The sequence below is a fragment of the Erithacus rubecula genome (genome assembly GCF_903797595.1).
Source record: "Erithacus rubecula genome assembly, chromosome: 4".
Lineage (NCBI taxonomy): Eukaryota > Metazoa > Chordata > Aves > Passeriformes > Muscicapidae > Erithacus > Erithacus rubecula.
The window spans coordinates 12,718,719-12,740,933 of NC_136686.1; the positions used below are offsets into that span (position 1 = coordinate 12,718,719).

A 22,215-nucleotide genomic window follows, 5' to 3' on the forward strand; every position below is an offset into this window, starting at 1 on the left:
TTTATTCCTTAAAGATAATAAAAGCAAATGGATTATGATTTTCATTCTTTTTCACACTTTACGTTACACATAGTAAAATAATCATGTTTAGGGGACTGAGTATTTCTTAAACCTGACTCACAAAATTCATATCCTGAGATCTAATATTTATATTTTTCCCATTGACTTCCAGATCAAATATGCCTTACATTTCGAAGACTTCCCCCCTGCCAACTCCTCATCTTGGAAACTTAATGTTTCTTTTTCCTCCTTCCACTAAGAAAAGATTCTGTAGTCAGACTTTAGGGACAATTCTTTGGATATGCAGGAGCCACTATAATCCATTTTGCTATTCATCAGCTCTACACTTAGAGCTCAGCAAAGCAAAGCAGCCCCAAAACTTGTCCTCTGCTAGGTACCTATGCAAAAGACAGCAGCACACAAATCCTTTCTTCCACCAGAAAATGCATGAGAGAGGATTTTACTGCAAGTTAATTGAATCTTCACAGCATAATTTATAAAATGGTGTCTGAGCCACCCAGAGTGTTTTTCCACTTGGGATTAGAGCTTTTCAGTAGCATCTCTGATGCACCTGCTGCAGACATCACTGTTGTTAGTGGAAAAGCATCTGTTTTTAAGCAGGAGACACAGCTGTTAAAATGTGAACGATTCTACTGAAAGTAGTTCCAGAGAAGCAACAAAACTGTAAAAATTTTTAGAAAAATATGGAGACAAGAGTCCCACATACTGAAAGGAAAGTTTGAGACAATGAAATGTGATATCACTCTTCATATACAAAAATATTTATTGTAGAAAAGAGCATATTTCCTTTTGTTGCAGTGGCTGGAACAAGAATTAATGAGAGAAAATGAATGCAGCAAAGATTACACAGGAGTTACTTTCTAAAGACAGAGACAGCTATACCCTGGGCCAGACAGACTGGGAGGTTCTAAGTCTCCTGTCTTGGGTAACTTCAAGAAATCAGACTACTACCAGAAGGAAATTGCATTGGTACAGCTGATCCCTGGATTGAAGCTGGGACTGGATGACCTCTCCCAATCCCTCTCAGCCCTACAGCTCCATGAACTGCAAGGCAGAACAAATGGTGAGAAATAGATGTGCTCATTCAGTAGGGGCTCTATAGGTCTGCAAGGGACTTACTCACTAAGCTGGATCAGGGTTTTTTAGTTGTGTTTTGGTCTGGATTTTTTTTTTTTCTTTTTTCAGATAAATCAATAGGCTTGGGCCATTTTCCAAAGATGTGATTTGGTAAGTTTCAAGCCAAACCTCTCAAGCTTTACTCATGAGATAAGTGCTAAACAATGAGCCAGATTCATCAAAGCTTTATAGACTTACTTATAAGAAAAATAAACTGATCCAGCCAACTCATTTCAAGCCAAATCAGGCAGTTGAAAAATCTATTCCTGAGATTTGGAAAATCTGTATTTTTTTAAAAAATATTTAAAAAATATGTTTCAAGAGTCCCTCTTTTGCAAGAGCCTCAGGCAACTCTCAAGAAACTGTTTTTTTCAGTCTGATTAGGAGTGGTGTATTCCTCATGTCTAAAGGAGATCACTGAAATACATGCATTTGTATATATACACCTAAATATTTTTATATATATACTTATCTATACAAGCAACATAAGGATTCAAAAAAAATTATCAGAAGTCTTGTAATTAAAGCAGTGGGTTTACTTTTCAAAAATAATAAAAATAAATTTGCTTCTTTACCACAAGAAAAAAATAGATGTGCTGCACACCAGTATACTCTACTAATGCACAAAGTTAAAACCTGTTCCCTGCTCTCAGGCATGTTTATGACCCTTAGTACATAAAATCTACCATACTTCTCAGTACTTACCCTTAGAGCACTTCCTAGAAGAAGGTTTATGTTCTTCAAGTGCATGGTATCTATACCAAGAGGGATAACAGCTGAGTAAAACAAGATAGCTTTTGTGTACACTCCAAAAATCAGTCCTCCTGGAAGCACCAAAGTATTTCAAACAAGGCATCAAACATTACCAGGAGAGGGGAAGACACAGGCCTGGCGCTACCTAACCAGGATGGGACACAGTGTTGACTGGGAATGGAGGATAGGACATCCTATCTACCAGCTAGCATTCCACACATGGCTTCCGAGTTGAAGAAAATCTGGACCGGAAACACTGTGCTGGTAATGTAGAGATTTCTCTGCAGAAACAGAAAACACCTCTCTCCTCTTCTTCCCATATATACTGTTAATTCCCTAGTAAACTTAATTTCAGAGGCTGAAAGTTGATGTCACTAGAGTGATGGGCACAGGCTGAGACCATAAGATGGCTGACCCTCTATCCCAGCATCAAGCATTTGCTGTAAACATTATGTCAAAGTGATGAGAAAATGTTCAAAACCTCGCCATGCTTGATTTTCCATTTCTGTTCTTTGCAAGGAAACTACTTCTTCCAAGGACATGGAAAAAGCATGTGCCTTTGAACTGGAAACCCTGAAAGATCAGTGAGCCTACCTGCTAATGAGCAACTTGCTATTGAAACAAGCTCGTTAGCTTTCGTTTTTGTTGGCTGCTGATCGATTCATGAGCTACTTACATGGCCTCTGTAAGCTGTACATAAATTATCAAACACATTGATTTCTCCAAATAATAAATTAGGAAGTCAGTCCTTTCCATATCTCTAGTATAAATACTTAGCTCAATGGCCTTCAAAGTTCAACCAAAGAAAACAATGATAACATCAGTGTTCACAGACACATTGCAGCTAATGGCAAATATTCTGCTGTAAAAATAAACTGTGCTGGCATCCCAGGGAAATGAATAAAAACTTGCCTCTGAAAATGTTGCATACAAAATGCACAGAATTTTGCATGAATCTTTGTGTAGGTGGCAGCTCAAGAAATTCACAGTAAGGAACAATTGTCTCCAGCAGGGAAAAATCCAATATAGAATATCTTCTTTTTCCATCTCATATAATTAAATTTCTACAGCCATCTTCATATGATTGAAGTAGTCAAAATCCTGTGGCATCCCAAAGTCAGTGCTGAGTTTTGAAAGTGAAAGCATTTGCTCTTGTCAGCTGGCAACCCCTAACAGCATAGGAAGAGAACCTGTTAAATACTCATTTGTCAGCACAGGAAGAGGTAGGGAAAGCCTCCTTAACCCAAACATGCATCCATATCATTTCCATTTTCAGAACATATGGATACCTCCAAGGCCAATCTGGCCAACCTGATTTCACCTGGCCTCCAGGTGAAACTGTTTTTTAAAGTATATCAAAAAATTAGTACTTTGGACATGTATGCTTGCAAATTTCCAAGCACTTCATAACACTGATTTGCAATAATTTGCCTAAGGTCATGTGGGCCTTGATCCAAAGCCTATTAAAGACAAAGCAGTCTTTATAGTGACTTCAAAGAGCTTTGGATTGGACCTGCAGTGATGCACTGCATAGTAAATAGAAAAATCAAGAAGGGAAATGTCATCCTCTCCTTAACTGACTCAGTTTACTGAAAAATATGGGAACGTGGGATTTGATTTTCCTGTTCTTCTGTATCACACTGCCAGCCCGATGAAACAGTTGTTGCCCTTTTCCCACTCAACTGCATTTCTCAGAGCATTATTCAATTCTAAAATTTAGCCCAACACAAGAGCTTGACCACACTGCAGATGTATTTTCATCACCTTGAACCTCAATAACACCAGTCCCAGAGCAGCTTCTTGGAGTGCCCCTGGAGAGGGTTGTGGCATTCCATGCCAGCCGAGGATGGTGCCAGGAGTGGTGGATGGAAATGCTCGCTCCAAAAGAGCAGCAAGCTTAGGACTAAATGCAATAAGAATAAGGAGTTAAAATGTGCAGAACATCTCTTAATCCCACTTTTCTGAAAGGACATGTCATTTTTAGAAAGTTGTCCAAACAACTGTCTTAATATTCTACACCAAAGTGGCTATTAATCAAACAACAAAGGCCCAATTAACACATAGCTGTTGTCACCTTGATGTTAAAAGCCTCTCCCTTCCCCCCTTTCTTTCTTTCTTTTTGTCTTTAATGTTACAACCTAACCCAAAAATGCCTAAGGATCCTACAGGAAAAAAAAAAAAAAAAAAAAAAAAAAAAAAAAACAAAAAAAAAAACAAAAAAAACAACCTCAAACTAAACAAAACAAAACCAAATATACAACAACAACCACAAAAAAAAACAAAAACCAAAAAAAAAAAAAACAAACCAAAAACCCAAAACAACAACGACAACAACAACAAAAACCACACCAAAAACCAAACCAAACAAAAGCAAAAAAACCCCACACCAACAAAAAAAAACCAAAACAAGATAGAGAGAGGGAGACAAGGAGGAAGGGAAGAGGATATGGGAAAAAAGTGGGCAGGGGAGAAAAAGAGAGAGAGAGAGAGTCTTAAATACCATCTCTCCTCTAGGCAGCAATTTCCACAGATGAAGAGGTCACCACTGTTTAACAGTGTGCTGCCACGTTAATTTAGTATGACAAGATAAAGCAGTAATCTCTGCTTGAAGAGGCTGTAAACCGCCTGCTATCCAGGGACATGCTCGAGTCGATTTGCACTGTATATCACTTTATACAATTGCCGTGACAAAGCCCCCTGAGTTCCCTCATGTAAATCTCTCTCTCCCTCTCAACTTCCCTGCCAGTCAGACAGCAGCAGATCTGTGGTAAGCTATGCAAACTTCATGCTTTACGCATGCCAGTGGACCCCAAAGCTCCCCACCTCCCCACCTCCAAGAAAAGATGTTTAGGACTTTGATAATCCATTGATCCCACTTCCATATCGGCTTGTATTTTTCAATCTGTCGTGTTAAGTTGTCAGAGAGGGCGATTAAACCGATGTTTCATGTTCCGAGATTTGCGTTCCTGGGAATGATAGTTTTCAAAGCCTTTCTTGCTAGGTTCTGTTTAAAGATTATCCCTAAGAAAGCTGATGTGAATATTATTACTGGCATAAACCTGGTAATAAAACCATAAAGTGTTTTAGGTAAAGACATTTTAGAGATATTCAGGGTTATAAACATAAGAGTTTAAAGCTGGATAGAATTTGGAGTGCTTAAAAAAAAAAAATAAAAAAAACAGGGAAAAGAAAAAAAAGTGCCCTGTCAGGCTGTGGAGTTTTCTCAGCATGAAGGAAAACAACATATGTAAAAGGGAAAAGGGAACTCACATGTCTATGTAAAGTAAATATAATTACAGAACCACAGAAGAGGGCAGAGCAGAACATGACCTGTGCAGTTAGACAGGAACAAGAAGGAGACAGAGCGTGTGTAGCAGTGGTCATGATAGTGCCTCAAATAAAACACAGTGACAGCTATTCCCAGCAAACAGCCAAGGAAGCTGCCTGTGTCTCCAGCAGCCTACATAGCTGAAAACACGGGCTTCTTGTTGGGGAAATAGGGGGAATTTTTTGCAATATGTTGCAACTCTCAGATGCCATACTGCATCTCTAGAACATGCAAGTTTTAAATTATGTCTCCTTCTATATCACATTTAATTTGTGTCATTTTCCTATGGCCTGCAGGCACAATACATGTCACAGCACACAATATACCAAACATGGTGCCAAAATATGAAGCTGTGCACATGTACATACACCCATTTTCTGGATTAAACACAGAGGAGGACATAAGCAGAATTAAAATACGCAGCAGACAGCTTTCTACAGAGTAAGGCTGGAATTTAACTACACTTTCTTAACCAATACATTGCTAGGTCTATCATGCCTATGCACACCATTTGGACTTCCAAAATGACCGTGCAGGGCTAAATCAAATCTTTAACAGGTTACATACGTTCTTTGTAATCAATGAAACTGAACAATTAAATCTGATGTTCATTGCAGCTGATACTAAGACAGACAAATGCTTTGTTAAGCATTTGAATTTCTAATAACATTTGAATTTCTAATAACATTTGATAATTCTCTAAATTTTTAGGGGGAAACCCACTAGAATTAATGCCATTTTTTTCAATACTAAGAGAATCTTCTCAAAATAGCCTTTTTAAAGTGTTCTTTATTTCTTTATTCTCCAATACATGTTGCTAACCAACATATTGTTTACTCTTGGAACTTAACACTACCTAATAGATATACAACAAAAGGTTTGTTTTTAGAGATTATCCAATTCTTAAAACCCCACTAAACACCATCAGTACTGGTTAGAAAAGAATTCTGATAGAACACTCACACACAACATCCCTCCAAGCCCTCCCCAAAAAAAGGAATAATTATGACATGGTTACTTCTAGAGAAAAACGAGAGAATATTTGCATGGTAACATGCATTATTTCTTTAACACCACATACTGTGAATGGGATTACTCTCACCCAATTTTAACCCCAAATTAGACACCTAGTCTAAACTAGTCATTAAGGCTCCCTCTATAGTCCATAGACAAGCACTTTAAGAAGGTAATTAATCTTTCTTGTCCTGGGTACTTATTTAAAGATTGGAAATGTTGTTCTAGGCGGGTGGTTATCTTTTTACACAAGCCCTGAAGACAGCCCAAACACCTAAATATTATGTGCCTAAACTTTGGTGAACTGAACCTCAATCTCACTGTATGGCATTCAATAATCTCCATGAGTGTGGAAACTCTGACAGATCATGGATGAAGGACAAGTATAATTTCCATTGTACTAGCACAGCAATAGATGACAGAAGTGAATTGCCCATAATAAATCAACACCCTGGAAGCTGGAAATAGAATCTAATTTCTCCAAGTAAACCAAAAAATTGCCATCTTTGTTAATATTTATCAAATTACAAGTTCAACAATTCTTTGTGATATTTTACAGAGCAATATAAAAATACAGGTCCTAAACATAAAAGTAAGTATTTCAGTCAAATTAGTTTTTTCACAAGAAAAGCCTAGGAATTCACTGTGGTCCTGTGTCAATATATTACCCAATAACTCATGTTGACAGCTTCAAAACTTAACCTATGGTCACTGCCCAAAAGCTAAATTCACACTGGTCACAAGCAAACAAGAAAAGTACATCATCTGCCACACGTGTATCCTTTGCAGGACTGAATCACACTATTTGCAACTGTGCTTGTAGGTATATGAAATTCTGAAAACTGTTTTCCAGAGGAGGTTATCAAATTGGTTAAAGAGAATTTAAACAAGTCTTATACAACTAACTATTGTGACTGATCAACCTGCTCTCCTCCACACTCTTCTACTTTCTCTGTCAAGATAACATGAATTTAAGAATTTGGAAAAAAAAAAAAAAAGGGAGGAGGAGAGTGTTTGCAGAATATAAAGAATATAAAACAGACTCACACTCTATCATTAGTCAGATGCGGGCCACAAACTCAAATGAGTTGCCTGGTTTGAACTCTGAGATGTAGAATGTTTTCTATTCCCAACTGAGCTAAGCACTATATAGCATACTTTTACTTATGAACAACGAATTATTAAACACTCTGGACAGGCAATTACCTCTCACTCAAGGCTTTTTTGGTTTAAGTTATCTAACAACAGATTTATAAACTATAGGGATCAACAGCTGAGCTTAACACCCTAAGCTCCAGCTGTAACCTATGAAGAAAAATAGGCACTTCTAGGGTGTGAGTTCCCTGACCTACTTACAAGATCTGTTAGGACAAAATGAATCATGCTGCACTGTTCCCTATTTACTTCCATTAACTATAAAGTTAAAGCTAAATTTACTAGCTTACTTCTGAACATACATATAGTCTGAGAAGGCTTCACCCTTGAATCTTCATCACAAAAGTGACATTAAGATTTACATGGCTTTGTATTATGTGTTAGTGGCCAACTTCATTCAGTGACAGGAAATAACTTTTTGTTTATGAGAAAAGCCAAAACGTCCTCCTGCTGCACAAGACTCCAATAATCACCAGAAATTTATCACTAAGAGTCCATAAACTTAACTGAAAATTCTACAAGACACTAATTTGCTCTGAACAGGGCCCTAAATCCTGAATGCTAAGCTGAATGCATTCGTATCTAGTTGTTTTCTGGAAACCTGCACATCCTCAGCAAATATTGCTGGTTTTGAACACAGATGATCAGATCTCCTGATTACAACTGCAGCAGTTTAAAATTAAAAGAATGGGAAAGATGAAAGTTTTGCTTACAGTTACAGAGATGAAACACACACTTTAAATTCAGTCTGAAAATCAGCATAGAGGAGAGTCTGAAGATGCTTTGCATTATTTCTGGCTAACAGTATTAATAAGCAATGCAAGCTTCCACTTCTGACAAGACTTAGTGTAGAGATACACAATCTACCCCAGTAATTCAGACTTGAGATGTCAGAAGGATTTTACCTTTTGCTATAATATTTCTTATTTTCTGTCATCAAACTCCAATCCTACAAAAAGCTATGCGCAGTTACAGCCAGAGTTATAGCCAGTGACCTCTCCTTCCCTCCCTCTTGCTACCATCAGCATTAGGTTCCAATCAACCAGATTATTTTGCAGGAACGGGGTCATAAGCTAAGCATTCTGGGGCAAGAATGTTTCTTTTTTCTGTCTCTATAAAAATAAATCATGCTCTGGGTACAATATAAATAAAGATAATAACAGCCTGATACTAGATTTTACTGGTCCATGCTTTAGACAATCTATGTAATTTTCTTGTTGCCTGTACAAACTAAAGAATGTTAATCTTTAGAGCTTTTTTTTTTTTCCTTGGAGGGGGGGTTCTGATTTAAAAGCATAAAAAAGGATGCTGAAGCAGACTACTTCCATGTATAATTACAGTCTTGTTTACACTCTTTTGCTCTGGCAAAAGCTATCCTGTGTTAAATTGGGCACAACTCCACTCAGTTACTTTTGTTGGTTTATCTAGTGATGCTCAATTAATGGGATTCACCAAGCCTACTTCTTTGCAAAGAGTAAAAAGGCCTTATCTGATCACACAACTGCAACTAAATTGGAAAAAGAAACAAAAACTTCAGGGTGTTAAAGAGAATCTGGAAATGAGGCCAGCCAAACTATTCAGACATGCTTGCTACCCTAGACATAAAGGATTCTTTTTACTTAAGAAAGTTTGTTTCCTTCATTTTGTTGTCTTTTAAATACTTTAGAACATTGGGCGGTTCAGAAACATTGCAGCACATCAATCTCTTCTTGTAGGGAGGTCTCTGAACACATCTCAAATGAAATGGTAGATGCCCATCCTTAAGTAAACACATAATGAAATCTGCAGTCTAATTTGCCAAAGGTCCTTCTTCAGCCATGAATTTCTAGACAAAATTAATAACTCCTTTTATTACAGCGGAGAAGGCAGTGGTATTTCACTGAAGTACTTAAGAGGAAGCAGTTAGCCCCATGAAAGAGAAAAAACATGACTGGATGATGACATGACACTTTAAATGCCAGCAACTGCCTGGAGCCACATTTTCATTCCCAGTATAACCACCATTACATTGGATGAATCTGAAAAAGCATTAGCAGAGGGAAGAAAAATCAGAGAAAGCAAGCTGGCCTTGGCACAGCCAAATCCGACTGAATCTTGTATGACCTGAAAAATCATACTTAAAGAGATAATGCAAAAACCATGAGCACGTCACTTGTCCATTGAAAGGACAGAAAATAAATACTTCAAATTGTAACAACAATGGGTAACTTCCCACGGACACAAATATCTGACAGTGAGAAGAGACTGTAAAACATGACTGTGAGTACTTCTGGCACTTCTAAGAGCCAGAGTTTATAATGACAGGGATTCCTTGCAACCCTGAAATTCAAGAAACCATGACCAACACCTCACAATGCCTTTTGGTATATCTTTACTAAGTAGAGCTGCATATCAAAAGCCAACCATCCCCTACTTTATTGACATTCTGTCCAAGAAAATAGTGCAACACTTATTTTTACTGTGCAACATCTTCATATGAGCTGTTAACTAGAAGGCTTAAGAATGGATTAAATAATAAAAGTGACTAAGCTAAATATGACTACAAGGAGAGGAAGAAAATGGGCAAGGCAGAAAAAGATTTTCAAAGGACAACTGCAAGCAGACAGAAACTGATAGAGTAAGGCTGGCTCTTATAAGGCTGGAAATAGAGACAAATTTGCACCTGCAGTGAAAAGAAAGGGAGAAAACCACACAGAAGTAGTGCTGTGGATATGAGAAGTGTATGGAGCAAACACAAAGCACATGGGAAAACTGTTCAGGAAGTTCTAAAATGAATTAACAACTACTGAGCAAAAATGAGTCAAGGTGATGTGCAAAAGTAGGAGTTTGTGCCAAGTAGGGAGCAAAACATAATCAACTTGGGATTCCCACATGCCTTGCCTTGAGGCGTATGTTGGATAAGAGCAAGGAAGTCTGGTATGCTGCTCTCTATTCTGATAATAGTTACACTGACAGTCTAAGGCCAAAAGCTTCTCAACAGTGCAGCAGCTTGGCCAATGGACCTACACTCTGTGAAAGAAAAAGCACAAAAAATTTAAAGCTACATTTCTTTGGATTCTGTTCTCAGAACCATGGAGGATTGGGTGTTTAACTGTCAGCAGAGTTTGTGCCTCACTACAACACCAGAAAGATTCACTGTTACCAAAGAAAAGGTAGAGTATCAGAATAAATTTGAGGAGAGTGACACAGGGGATGGACCCGGACTACAGAATCTACACTAAGTCCACAACTATTGTTTGACTTCCAATAGGATGGGGAAGATCCCACAGATCCTACCTGTGTTATGTCACACATAGGGGGTGACTTCTAGAAGCAAAAGATGTATTGAGAAGCAGGAACACTAAAATGTAGTCTCTTTGGATTATTGCTATAAATTGGTCTTCCATACACTAGTCCTCACCAGTGCTCCTCAAATTGATAGCGCAGATTTGAAGCAAAATTTCGAAGTTCTCTCTGTTGCTTAGAAAGATGACTAAGTTTTTTTGCTTACATAATTTTTGATGGGGCACTTAATAGTTCTTTTCCTCATAAGAGAGACATCTGGTTCAAATATTCCTACTAAATGTGGGCTTTACAATTCTACCTATCTCTTTTTTCTGTAGAACTTTTCAACTACTCACTTGAATTAGATTTTACTAGTATGTAGCAGTAAGTTTAAATGAAGATATTTTCCAGCATGAAGTCAATGAATTGATGCCTAGGCACATAATCACTTGCATACAATACAGTTCCCAGCACTTGCATAAAACAAAGGTGTTTACTTTTCTGTTGACTATTTTCTGCTTAACTGCATTCAAATGAATCCATTAAAAACATGACTGCTTCACAGTAAGATGATCTTCAACAAAAGCAAACAACTGCTGTTTCCACTTCTCCTCATGGCCTTTAAAAATTACAGTCATGTGTACTCTGTATACCAGGCAATTTATATATAATAAACTTGGTCTTGATTTATCAAGTTATTGGTTTAAATGTAGTTTTAACCCTCTTGCTTGGAGATGAAAAAAAAGTTTTCTTACCTCATTCCTTATTTAATGCCCCCTAACCAACCTTTGGACCTTTCAAAGTCTGATCAAAACACCAATGGTCATCTCAAACTTCAGCAGGTGTTTCTGCCCACTGATTTCTGCTGGGAATAATGTATCCACTTTGGTTTTCATGGCCACAAGTATGCAAAAGTCATTGTGATAAGAAGGTGGTTCAATAAACTGAGGCAACCTCCACAAAAGCACATTGCTCCTGAATTGCACTACAGCTTTGATTCCAGACTCAACTGAAGAATGAAGACAACTTTTTTGTTTCTTTATGTGTCCCAGACAGGCCAGCACATCAAGTAGTTGATAAGTAATGCAAGCATGACTCATGTGGATGGGACAGGATAGGAGTTCTGGGAGAACACAGATCATGACAAGGAGGACAAGCAGATCAGCCTAACTTGAATGTGAGATACTTGTCAGGCAGATAGGACTGTTATCAAAGCTGTTTCTGGCTCCATCACAGCTGATTCTCAAGGGCTGCAGAGAGTTTTCCATGCCCTGGACCAAACAGTCCAGTAGGCAACTTCTACAGCTTTTTCAGGGGTACTGACTGATAATTTTCAATTGTTCCCTTTCCTAACAGCCCACATAGTGATTCCCTGAAATGGTGCAAGTGTGAAGACTGAACTCTGGTAAAAGCCTAAAATTGCATCTGTGGAAACTGCTTCCATGTGCTACTTTTGTGATGACGTTTATAATGCAATGTTTGCAGCAATGTAATTTCATCATCTTATAAATATCAATTTACCATTGAGAGAGGAAGGAAAGAACATCAGACAGATGCAGACTTACCAAAAACAAGTTTATAGTTTAAACTGTGAAACTGCGTGTGTGTGTGCGTGCGTATGTGTGTTGTAATTACGGCGCCTGCTAACAATTTCATACTGCCACACTGCATATATGGCTTCCAAGCTAGCTGTATCTGAATCTTCGTGAATCTAGTGCCAATGCTATTAAACGGAGCACATTCCACATTGTTCAAAAGTAATTACACTTTTGTCTAGGTGTAGGAGACTGCTCTCCCCAAACAATGAAATTCTCATTATTAGAGCTGGCACAGTAAAGGCACTGGTGTTCACAACACTGTGCATTGTATCATCACAATAAGTGATCCTAAGCTTGATGCTCAAAGGTACACTGGAAATTAAATTTCTCTAAAACCACTGTGAGGTTTTTGTTGGTTTTTTGGTGTTTTGATTTTTTTTTAATATGCATTCTTTAGCTCAGTATAATTAGAGTCCTATTTGACTTTTTAAAAAGCGATATGCATTCAGATTTCCATTCTCCTCGGAAGGTCTGAATAATAGCAAAGTGCTCCAGCTGCTTGTTGTTCTGATCCACCACCATTCATATGCTGACAACTCCAGACCAACAGGTGATGCATAGGCCAGGATAGATGGGATAACAGAATCCAAATGAAGCATTAAACAAGCTTTTATTTTGGACAAGGGGAGGAAAAGAACAAAGTAATATGTTGGTAAGCTCTTTGACCAGTAGTATTGCTGTTCTTAATATTATTCCCAAGTTACACAGGAGTAACTTCATTCACAACAGAAACACAACTTCTATTAGCATGAAGCAACAAAACTACTGAACACCATAGTAATTCCTATCAATTTAAAGAACTATTGAAAATTAATTCTAAATCCCAGTGAAAGTGCAGGACAAATGTGGGATACCAGTACAGTCAGTCATGAATTTGGAACAACTGGGGAGTGGCAAAATTATAGCTTATCAGTTTGACCTTTTATTCAGTACGGGGGGTTTTTTGTTTGTTTGTTTGTTTGTTTTAAATCCCATCCAGCATTTCATTGATATTCCATAATTTAAAAGAATGGTCTGATTTAAACACACTGTGCCTGTGGTATACTTTGATCAGTACTTTTATCCTTTATATTTCTCATTTTCAGAATTTAGCAAACAGACATCATTGGTGAGATCAGTGGTCTTGAGAGCTGCAAAAGCAGTCAAATAGAACATAAAGGCAGGCAAATAGAAACAAGTAAAATAAACCTTTGTAACTTAGATGAGCTAACAACTATTGGTGCTATCAAAATACTGTAGCCTTAATAGGTTTCTTCAAAAGAGCTATTGACTGATACTGCAATCCTCAAGGGTTTCCCTGCAAAGCTTATGGCCTGCTATGAATGCCCTAAGCTGACTCTCAGATACATTCTAGGCCAAATTATTTGTCTTTTCTACTGAACAGTTGCTTTAAATCTGATAAATTACTGATTATTTTCTTATCGGGTGTTGGGGGTTGAGTGCTTTTCTGTTACTGTGTCAATTGAAAGAATTTTTTCCATTATCATGCCAATGGAGCTGGCCGGGCTACACCCAGGGTCCCTGATGGTTTCAGACAAAGGTGTGGGTGGGGACGGCCCCGGAGGGGCCTCTGAGGTTTCCGGGAGGGCACTCGCGTTTCCGGCGAGCTCGGAGGAGGACGCCTGGGATCGTTCAGCCACGCAGCCGAGCACAGCAGAGCCAGACCCTCTGCGATCACCTGCCCTGCATCTGCCCCGTTCCAGCCTCCTGCCTCTGCGGACACAGCTGATCCCCTGGACACACACGGTGAGCGAGGAGCCGCCACCCTCGGTGAGGGTGAGCCCGTTCCCGCCCGAGACCGGCGTGGCCGCTGCTGCCCCTCCCCCCTCCCTCCTGCCTTCGTTCCCGTCTGCCCTCTGGCAAACCCGGGCTCTGGACTAAGCACAGAGACAGCGTGCACTTCCAATATCATCAGAAATATATTGTTCATTTTGATGGGAAGATGGGCTTTGCAGTTTTTGCCGATTTTAATCAGGTTTGAAGATGTCTTCACAGGAATTTTGGCCTCCTCTTATAAAAACTTACCCAGAACTTTGAGCTGTCTCACTAAGATCACGGTTGTTACAACCTGGTAAAGTGCAATAGGGTAAATTTTCAAAAGTGTAAAGCTCCAGGAGCTTTATCAATGAAACAGTATCAGACCACAATCTGTGGTGCTGTGTGCACACCTGGATCTATTTCCCAGAGATGATAAAACAATAGAATGTAAATTCAAACAGCATTTTGCAATGTTATAAAGTGAATGCCCTTTGGGAATGATTTTTGTCACACAGTCCTCACTAAAAGAGAGATATTACCAAAATGCTACATCCATACAGACTGGCAATATTCTTAAATATGTGTGAAAACAAAACTAGGCCCTTACAATCCCCCAAATGCTGCCTCAGGTAAGCCTGCAGTGTTTCACTGCTACAGCAAAACTATGTAAAACATCCCATGATTCAGTATCTTGTATTGTAAAATGACAGAACACACTGTTTTGACATCACATTAAATACAGCCTTCATAGCAGGAAGTTACACTAGATGATCAGTCAAACCACCTGTTCTTAAAAACTATAAATGAACAAAGAAGTTAATTAAAATCAGTTAAGGAGCAGCTAAATGTTTCAGTGAGGTGTAGCTGAAATACTCCTGCTGGGCTGCTTAGAAAACAGTACATTTTTATTACATTAGAGTCTGATTCTACACTACTGGTGCCATCACAAGTTTATCTGTTGACTTAAATGTTGTCAGAAACAATTCCTTATCTTCAAAACACTCTCTGAAAGTAGGCAAAAATACAGCTAAGCCCATACATTAGTTACATACCCTAACATCCCACTGCCTGGAACTGCTATATTAATGAATTTCATCTTTATAAAACACAAGATACAGGACAAGAAATAAACAAGCATGGAAAAGATAATGACATTGTCTGCCCATGAGTAATTTCTCCAACGATGTTCTTTCTTCATGTAAAGTTGCAATAACACAAACTAAAATTATGTATTCCAAGCCACTGTCTGAGCTTAAGCATTAGCCCAAAAAAGAAAGGAAAATGGATCAGGATCAATGAGTTATTCTGCCTAGGAGAGCAGCTTCAGTGAATATCCAGTGACTTGGTCCTATGAGAAATAATAATCCCTAAGGCTTTTTACTTAGGGCTTGTTACATATGCATAATGAGCTGTAAGGGCTTAAATACCAATGTGGAGCTCTTTCAGGCTTTTATGAGAATACACTACCACCTATTTTGCAATGCCTTTTTAAAAGCCTTCAAATATGCAGGTCCACTCATTAGCTTCACTTCTAGTGAAATTATCAGTGCCCTTGTCAAAGTGGGGGACTAACAGAAAAGTTGCAGCCGATTTGTAAATAAGCAGGAGCTGTGCAAGCATGTTCACAACAGAGCTTTGTCAAAGTACCTCAGTCCTGGACTCCAATGCCTTTCCTTGCATCTTTCAACCTTTCTAAAAATATATCAGTACTCCGTGTGAAGGGCCCAAACACATAATAGAGACAATTCAACATGGCATTGCTTTGTTTTCTTTAAGATACAGCCAGTTCTGGACTGCTGCATGTAATGAAATAAGGGCTCAGCATGAGTTGTAGAGTGGGAATCCACACATGAAAAAGTAGTATGTTGATTTGATTTCGTAAGCACAGTAAATTTTATTGTCAGTATCTGTGACATGAATTACACATCAGATGTAAGGTTTTAAGTCATCAAAATTCCAAGTTTCTTTTTTTACCTTTTATACAGATTTTCATGCTTTACTGTTGCACAAACTTGGCATTAGGGTGATGCTTCAGACACCATGCCAAACATGACCCTCACTTAGAGTGTTCCAAACCCATTTGCTGTTTGCTGAACACATACACTTCCAATTCACATCAGTGCAGCTAACAAATTTTAGCACCCTGAACGCCATCAGTCAAAGGTGAGGAAAAGTCTGCACTGCAAGTGTTTTCACATTTGTAGTGGAGGGTAGAGGCAGCCCAGCTAAGGTCAGAGCTTACACATTATTGTGGCATGTTCTGTATGTGTAGCTGTGCATTGTTCACTCCACAAAGTACAGATCTGGATGCCAAACTACTGCAGAGGCAGAATTCAAAGAATGGATGTAAGCACAATAGAGCATAAGCAAACCTACCATTGTGTTGTGCTGAGAAGTGGGAGTCCTATGGCCACAGCTCTCTTGCGTCAGCAGAGAAACTGGCTGAAATTCCACAGACTGAGGCTTGTTGGGAAAACTCACATGCAAGGGAAGGTGAAAGGCTGGGAGCCCGTCACTCTCCTCTTCTCCCACTTTCTGTCTGCTTGTCACCATGGCTACCTCTCCATCTGCTTCCCCATACGGAGAGGCTGGTCGCTTGGAAGACATCCTGGAAGGAACAAAAGAGGAGAAAATAATGAAACCTCCAAATAAATCCTTAATGCCGTCATTGTGTGGTTAGGGGCCATTGTAACAGAAATGCCTTTTTTGTGCTGGCAGAGAGCAGGAAACCATCCAAATACCACTGCAAAGCATACACAATTGGGAACAATGGCCAAGCAGGTAGCAACAGAACAGTGGCTTATTTGTTGTGAGAATAATACACTAATATAGCACTCTCTTGTATTCTCGCTTCTTAAACATGAAAATTCACCTAAGACTGCATAATGAAATGCAATTCCTTTAAAAAAATACTGATCTAGTTTTGAATTTGCTCTATAAAGATAGAATGTCTCCCGATACAAGCTATCGTCAACCTAGCTTTTAAGGAATAATCATCTGCATGCATTATCAACTACATCTGGTAGAAAAAATAAAGTAAAATACAATATAATACAATAAAAGAACTAACTACCAAGCCAAAATGTCTGTGTTTACAAAATTTCACTCATGTGAACAACTGAGTGTTAAAGTCATGTTGCAATGATCTTTCCAGGTTTGCAGATCTGGTATAGTTAAGCAATTAAACATTAGGACATTAATAATCTAAGCTTTTTGACAAGAAAAAGTCAGGGCTGTACTGATTGAATGAAAACCTGCTATCAAATCTTTCTATCTACACATCAAATTCTTCCTATCTATAGCTTGATCAGAAAAAAAAAAACCATCAAAATGTAATTTACATCTGTAACTACATAAAAAAGGATAAACAAGGAAAATACATAGAGCACACATTGTGAAAAACACACAGAAATAATGACTTGTAATTCAGGCCTACATTGTGAAGTTTTTGATAATGTCTGATAACACCAGTCTGATAGGACATGTTTATCTTCAACTTTTAGAAGCACTGGAAGAAACTTAAATCATGTGCAAATTCAAGTATCATTCAAGCCAAGCACAACTAAAAATCTTACAGAACCCAGAATACTCCCAACTTGGTCTCCAAAATAGAGGGGGGTACAGTGAAGTCTTAAAATGTGGACAAATTCTGGGATTAATTACAGCAAATTGTTCATGAAAATAAGGGTATGTTCATGGATGGCATAACAGACCCCCTGTGCTAACCAGGGGCATCTGCCAGGAATGGAATGGGAAGAAATCCTCCAGGCACAGCCAAAGAAAGAAATAAAAAATAGGGCAATGTTTCACAGGGGAAAAAAAAAAAAAAGTTACAAACGAGGAAACCGAAGACTATTTGTATGTAAAAGTTTAAAAAACAGGCTTAAGTAATATTGCTCCTCCTCAAAAATCTCATATTTATGATTCTAGCTACCGCATTTTTATTTTCCACTCCATAGTTAAAGGACTGCATTTCAAAAGCCCAGCAGCCTCTTGAACCATGTGTGGGGCTGCTGTGAGGTGGAGCATGTCCACACGATTTGGCATATTGAGCACGGAATGGTTCTTAGCTGCAGTCAACTGGGTATGAAAACAAACCGTGACTTTAAACAGCCCTTTGTTAAGACTTATTTTCTTCTAATGATCGTGTTTTGAGCCCTCCCTCCTGAGCCAAGTTAGATTATATTAAAAAAAAAAAAAAAAAAAAAAAAAAAAAAAAAAAAAAAAAAGAAGAAAAAAAGAAAAAAGCAGAAAATCTAACAACATAAAATTCAGACCAAAAAAATCCCTACCAGAACCTATACACAGCTGCACATTGCCTGTTCTGAACACCACCTATTGCTAATGATTAGAGAGCCAATCTGTATTTTCTATTAATGTTTGACTTAGTCCAACAGACTAACACTTCATACATCCTACCTGAATTCTGTCTTCTAGGCTTTCCCACCTACGTGTCTGCAGCAAAGCATATGTACAAAGACAGAGATCACCAGATCGACTCTTACTGGCAGTTTTCTAGCCCACTGAATTCAGCAATTTACAGCTATGTTTGATGTGACAGATCTCAAGCCCTTCTGCAGAAAGCATACAACTCTCTTTTAAAGTGAATGTGAATTATTCATATTTTGCATTGTATTGCACCAAGATCAACATTTGCTATGGAATTTAAGTTTTTTGGCTACTCATGTTAACACTACTTAATAGAAGCCTGAGTATTTACAAAATCTCTCTGAAAATCAGCACTAAGCAGTTATCTCAATTTTGGCAAACAAAAAGTGAGAGACACAAGATCATTTATCAATTATTCCACAGTAATTTTCTATACTTTAGAACATTTATATTTGATAAAATTACTGAAAATATTGTAGACAAAAGTCTCTACTGCAATTCACTCTGACAATAAATTATAGAGAAAGAGGATGCCTTGCTTTGTATTGATGATTTGGATTACACATTTTATACTCAAACTGTGTCAAGAACTCCTACTGCTGTTAACCTAGAATAACACAGATCCTGTCACATTGCTTCACAAAGAAAGTTTGAATATCAAGCTGAAATGAAGCTCCTATGTTAACTTTATATGCGAACATATAGTTTCAGATCATCATCTTCTGCTTGTCACTGTTCCCAACAGGGATGAAATAATTTTCTGAAGGGAATTTATATAAAGAGACAAGTAAGATAATAGAGGTGTCCACCTCCATGCACTTGCAATAACAGAGATTATTTTGCTTTTGATCTAAAATGAAAACCTACAGGTTGCATTGTAGACCAAAGTAAAGTGAGAGTAGAAAGGGCAGAAGATACTTTCCCCTTTGTTTTTAAAACATCCAGTGTAAATTACAAGCCATGTACCTATCACCGTCCTAGAAGACTAACAGATTACTAAAATGGCTAAGGCAGCAAAGTTGAGGCTTTAGTCTCTGTTAGTCTTCCAAGGACAGTCAAAGAAATGGATATACAAACCTGGACAGCTCAGACAACAAATACCATTTTTTTTCCAGGCAGCTCTGTCCATAGCCAACCTGAGTCAGACAAAAATCAGTTTCACAGAAATTTCTTACTCCTTATGAACATCTGGGAAATTTCCACAAGAAAATGGAAGATTTAAATAAATGAATAGATCCATATCTACAAATATTTTGGGTGTTTCATATTACAACAGTTTCCCCGAATATTTCTTTACTGCCCTTCAATTTTTAACAAAGTTTTCATAGGCTTAAATTGATACCCTGTGTCTATTGATCTCAGAGTTTTTGCATTGACTTCAGCATGATTGAACCTCTGGAGCAAGTAAGAGTTACAGTATATCCACATGAATTGGTTCCTACACATACTGGTTCCATCCAAATCATTTCAGGCTGCCAAATATGACTATTTTTCTTGTTTGTTTTTTCCCTTGAATTCACCGTCTCACAAAAGTGATCTTTTCATAATTTCCGCAGCTATATTTTTTTTAAATTATTAATATTTTTAACAGAACCTCACTTAAGTGTCCCCCCTACATCTCCATTTGTTCATTGGTTTTGGTTCATTTAATCCATGATTGTACTCCCAAAATAAATCTGAAGTGGTATTCCGTATTCAAGGAGATAGTGCCCTCTAGCACACAACCTGCATCCTTTCCAATCCGATTGTTTGTGCCATAAAATTGAATAAATTTTGTGTCATAAAACTCTAATCTTGTTACATTAAGCAAAATACCTCAGAAACATTTCAGATACCTACAAAAGCTTTTGGAGAAGGGGCTTATCCATGTCTTCAAAAGTGATAAACACAGATGTGTCAGGAGAAAAAGATATGAGGCCATAAATCTTAACTTGTTGGGAGTTAATTAAGGGATTCATCAATCATTAATACATACACAGGCAAAAATCCCATCAGCCGCCACAACCCACGGCAATCTACAGGTTAAAAACTCCCAAAGTCCCTCTGTTCTGACTATTTATAAATGACTTTATATAATCTAGTATTAAGACCTGTAATTATAAAACAGCATTAAAACAGACCTGCGAAGTTATGGATAATTATAGCTGGTACACTTTTTAAAAAAATAAAAAGAATTTCCATTCAAACACAGGCTTTGCCTCTCTGATAGCTCCAAGTCCACAGGATGAAGAAAGATGATTTAAATTGTATGTCAAAATTCTGACTGAGCAAGACTTTCTTTTTTTCCCTTATCAAGAAAGGCATTGTTGTTCTCGCACCATAACCAGGCGTGACAGCGCCTGACTGGAGTCGCACAGCCAGTTTCTGAATCGGCATGAAAACATTCACCTCTTGAGTTTCTCTGACAGCTACAAACCAAGTCTTTCTCATGGACAAAGTATAAATCACTCGGCCCTGTATGTCAGAGATGGGAACAGAGTATGAGGGGAAGACAAGCAGATCAGCAGCACTGTGGAGAGTCAGCCCAGGAATTTGCTCCTGAACACGGCCTGAGTTCCAATCAAATATTAAGTGCTAAATCACTCCAAAAACTTCAATGGGATTAAATCTGACTCTCTGCAAAGATATTTACCTCTAATTACAGTTCTTGTTGAAAAAATGCAGACTGCTTTTCCATAGGAGATAATTATGAACTACTGCATATATCTAATGTATAAGCATACAAACACACACATGTATAGACGCATAAACAAAAGTTTATACAAAATGTCAGCAATGCATCTGCCTTACTCCTGATTATTTAATGCTAATAAAACAGGTCTTCTTCCCAGGTTTTCTGGAACTGCGATCTCTCCTTATACACAGCCCTGACAAGAAGTGCCAGCTAACACTAACAACCATTTCAATTCTGTTTGGACCCCAAAGTAATTAATTATTTATGTACACTGAATAACTAGTACCTCTAAAAAATCAATTCCATTCATTTTGACAAGATTACTTGTGTAATAAGGTATTACTCAACATGAGTAAGGATGGCAGACTCCCACACACTGTCCCACTGGGAACTGCAAGCCTGACTTGTTTCTACACATACCACTAAAAACAGACTTCATTTGGTAATATCTTTGAGTCATTTACAGCCGGTTTGGAATTCTTCACTTAAGTAATTCTACAATTTAAAAAAAAAAAAAAAAAAAAAAAAAAGGAAAATAAAAGCAAAACTATAATCTGCTAATCAGTAAAAACTGTACATGAAACATGCTCTCATCTGTCACTCACACTGAGGTGGAATAAACTGTTAATTATTACTTTGTAAGATCATATCAATCAGATATCTTTTAAAATACACCTATGCTATGAAGAAGCTGTGTTATTCAAAAGTGGTTTTGGTGAGCAAGTCAACTTTGTTAACACAAACCCAGATCACTACAGCATAACCTGTGTAATATTTCTGTGCAGTTGTCTATTTTTAGAGCTGCCACAAATAATCCTATGGTTAGGGGCACCCAATAATTTCCATTTCACCCAGCCCACCTTCTCCCTTTGGCTTTCCAGATTTCTTCTCTTTATGGCACTTTAACAATTTTTTATAAACCTCCAGTTTAGAGGATTCTGAATATAAAATGGGAAGGGAAAAGGTTATTCCCAATCCATTTTAAAGTACAGTGTAATATCAGCAGCCGGGCTCATAAACCTGTTACTCCACATGCTGTGGAAACTGTTTTGAGTTACTGCTACTGCTCCAAGTTTCAGTGGTAAATGGCTTCAATTTGACAAGATTTGAAATTCTCAAATAATAAAGTTGTTGTAAGTGTCCGT

General features: G+C 37.9%; 1 protein-coding gene across 20 annotated transcripts in view; it reads right to left on the minus strand.

Annotated features, from left to right (window-relative positions):
* The window catches only part of SOX5 (SRY-box transcription factor 5), a 607,966-nt gene that overhangs the window by 229,268 nt on the left and 356,483 nt on the right, over nucleotides 1-22,215 (minus strand). For 15 of the 20 annotated variants that reach the window (XM_079305083.1, XM_079305080.1, XM_079305092.1 and 12 more), the window contains one exon: nucleotides 16,384-16,615. In XM_079305083.1, coding sequence (XP_079161209.1) covers nucleotides 16,384-16,614 — 231 coding nt within the window. In that variant the 5' untranslated portion in view covers nucleotide 16,615. The remainder of the gene's footprint in view (nucleotides 1-16,383; nucleotides 16,616-22,215) is intronic. The other 5 variants (XM_079305086.1, XM_079305091.1, XM_079305085.1 and 2 more) reach the window with 1 other exon arrangement.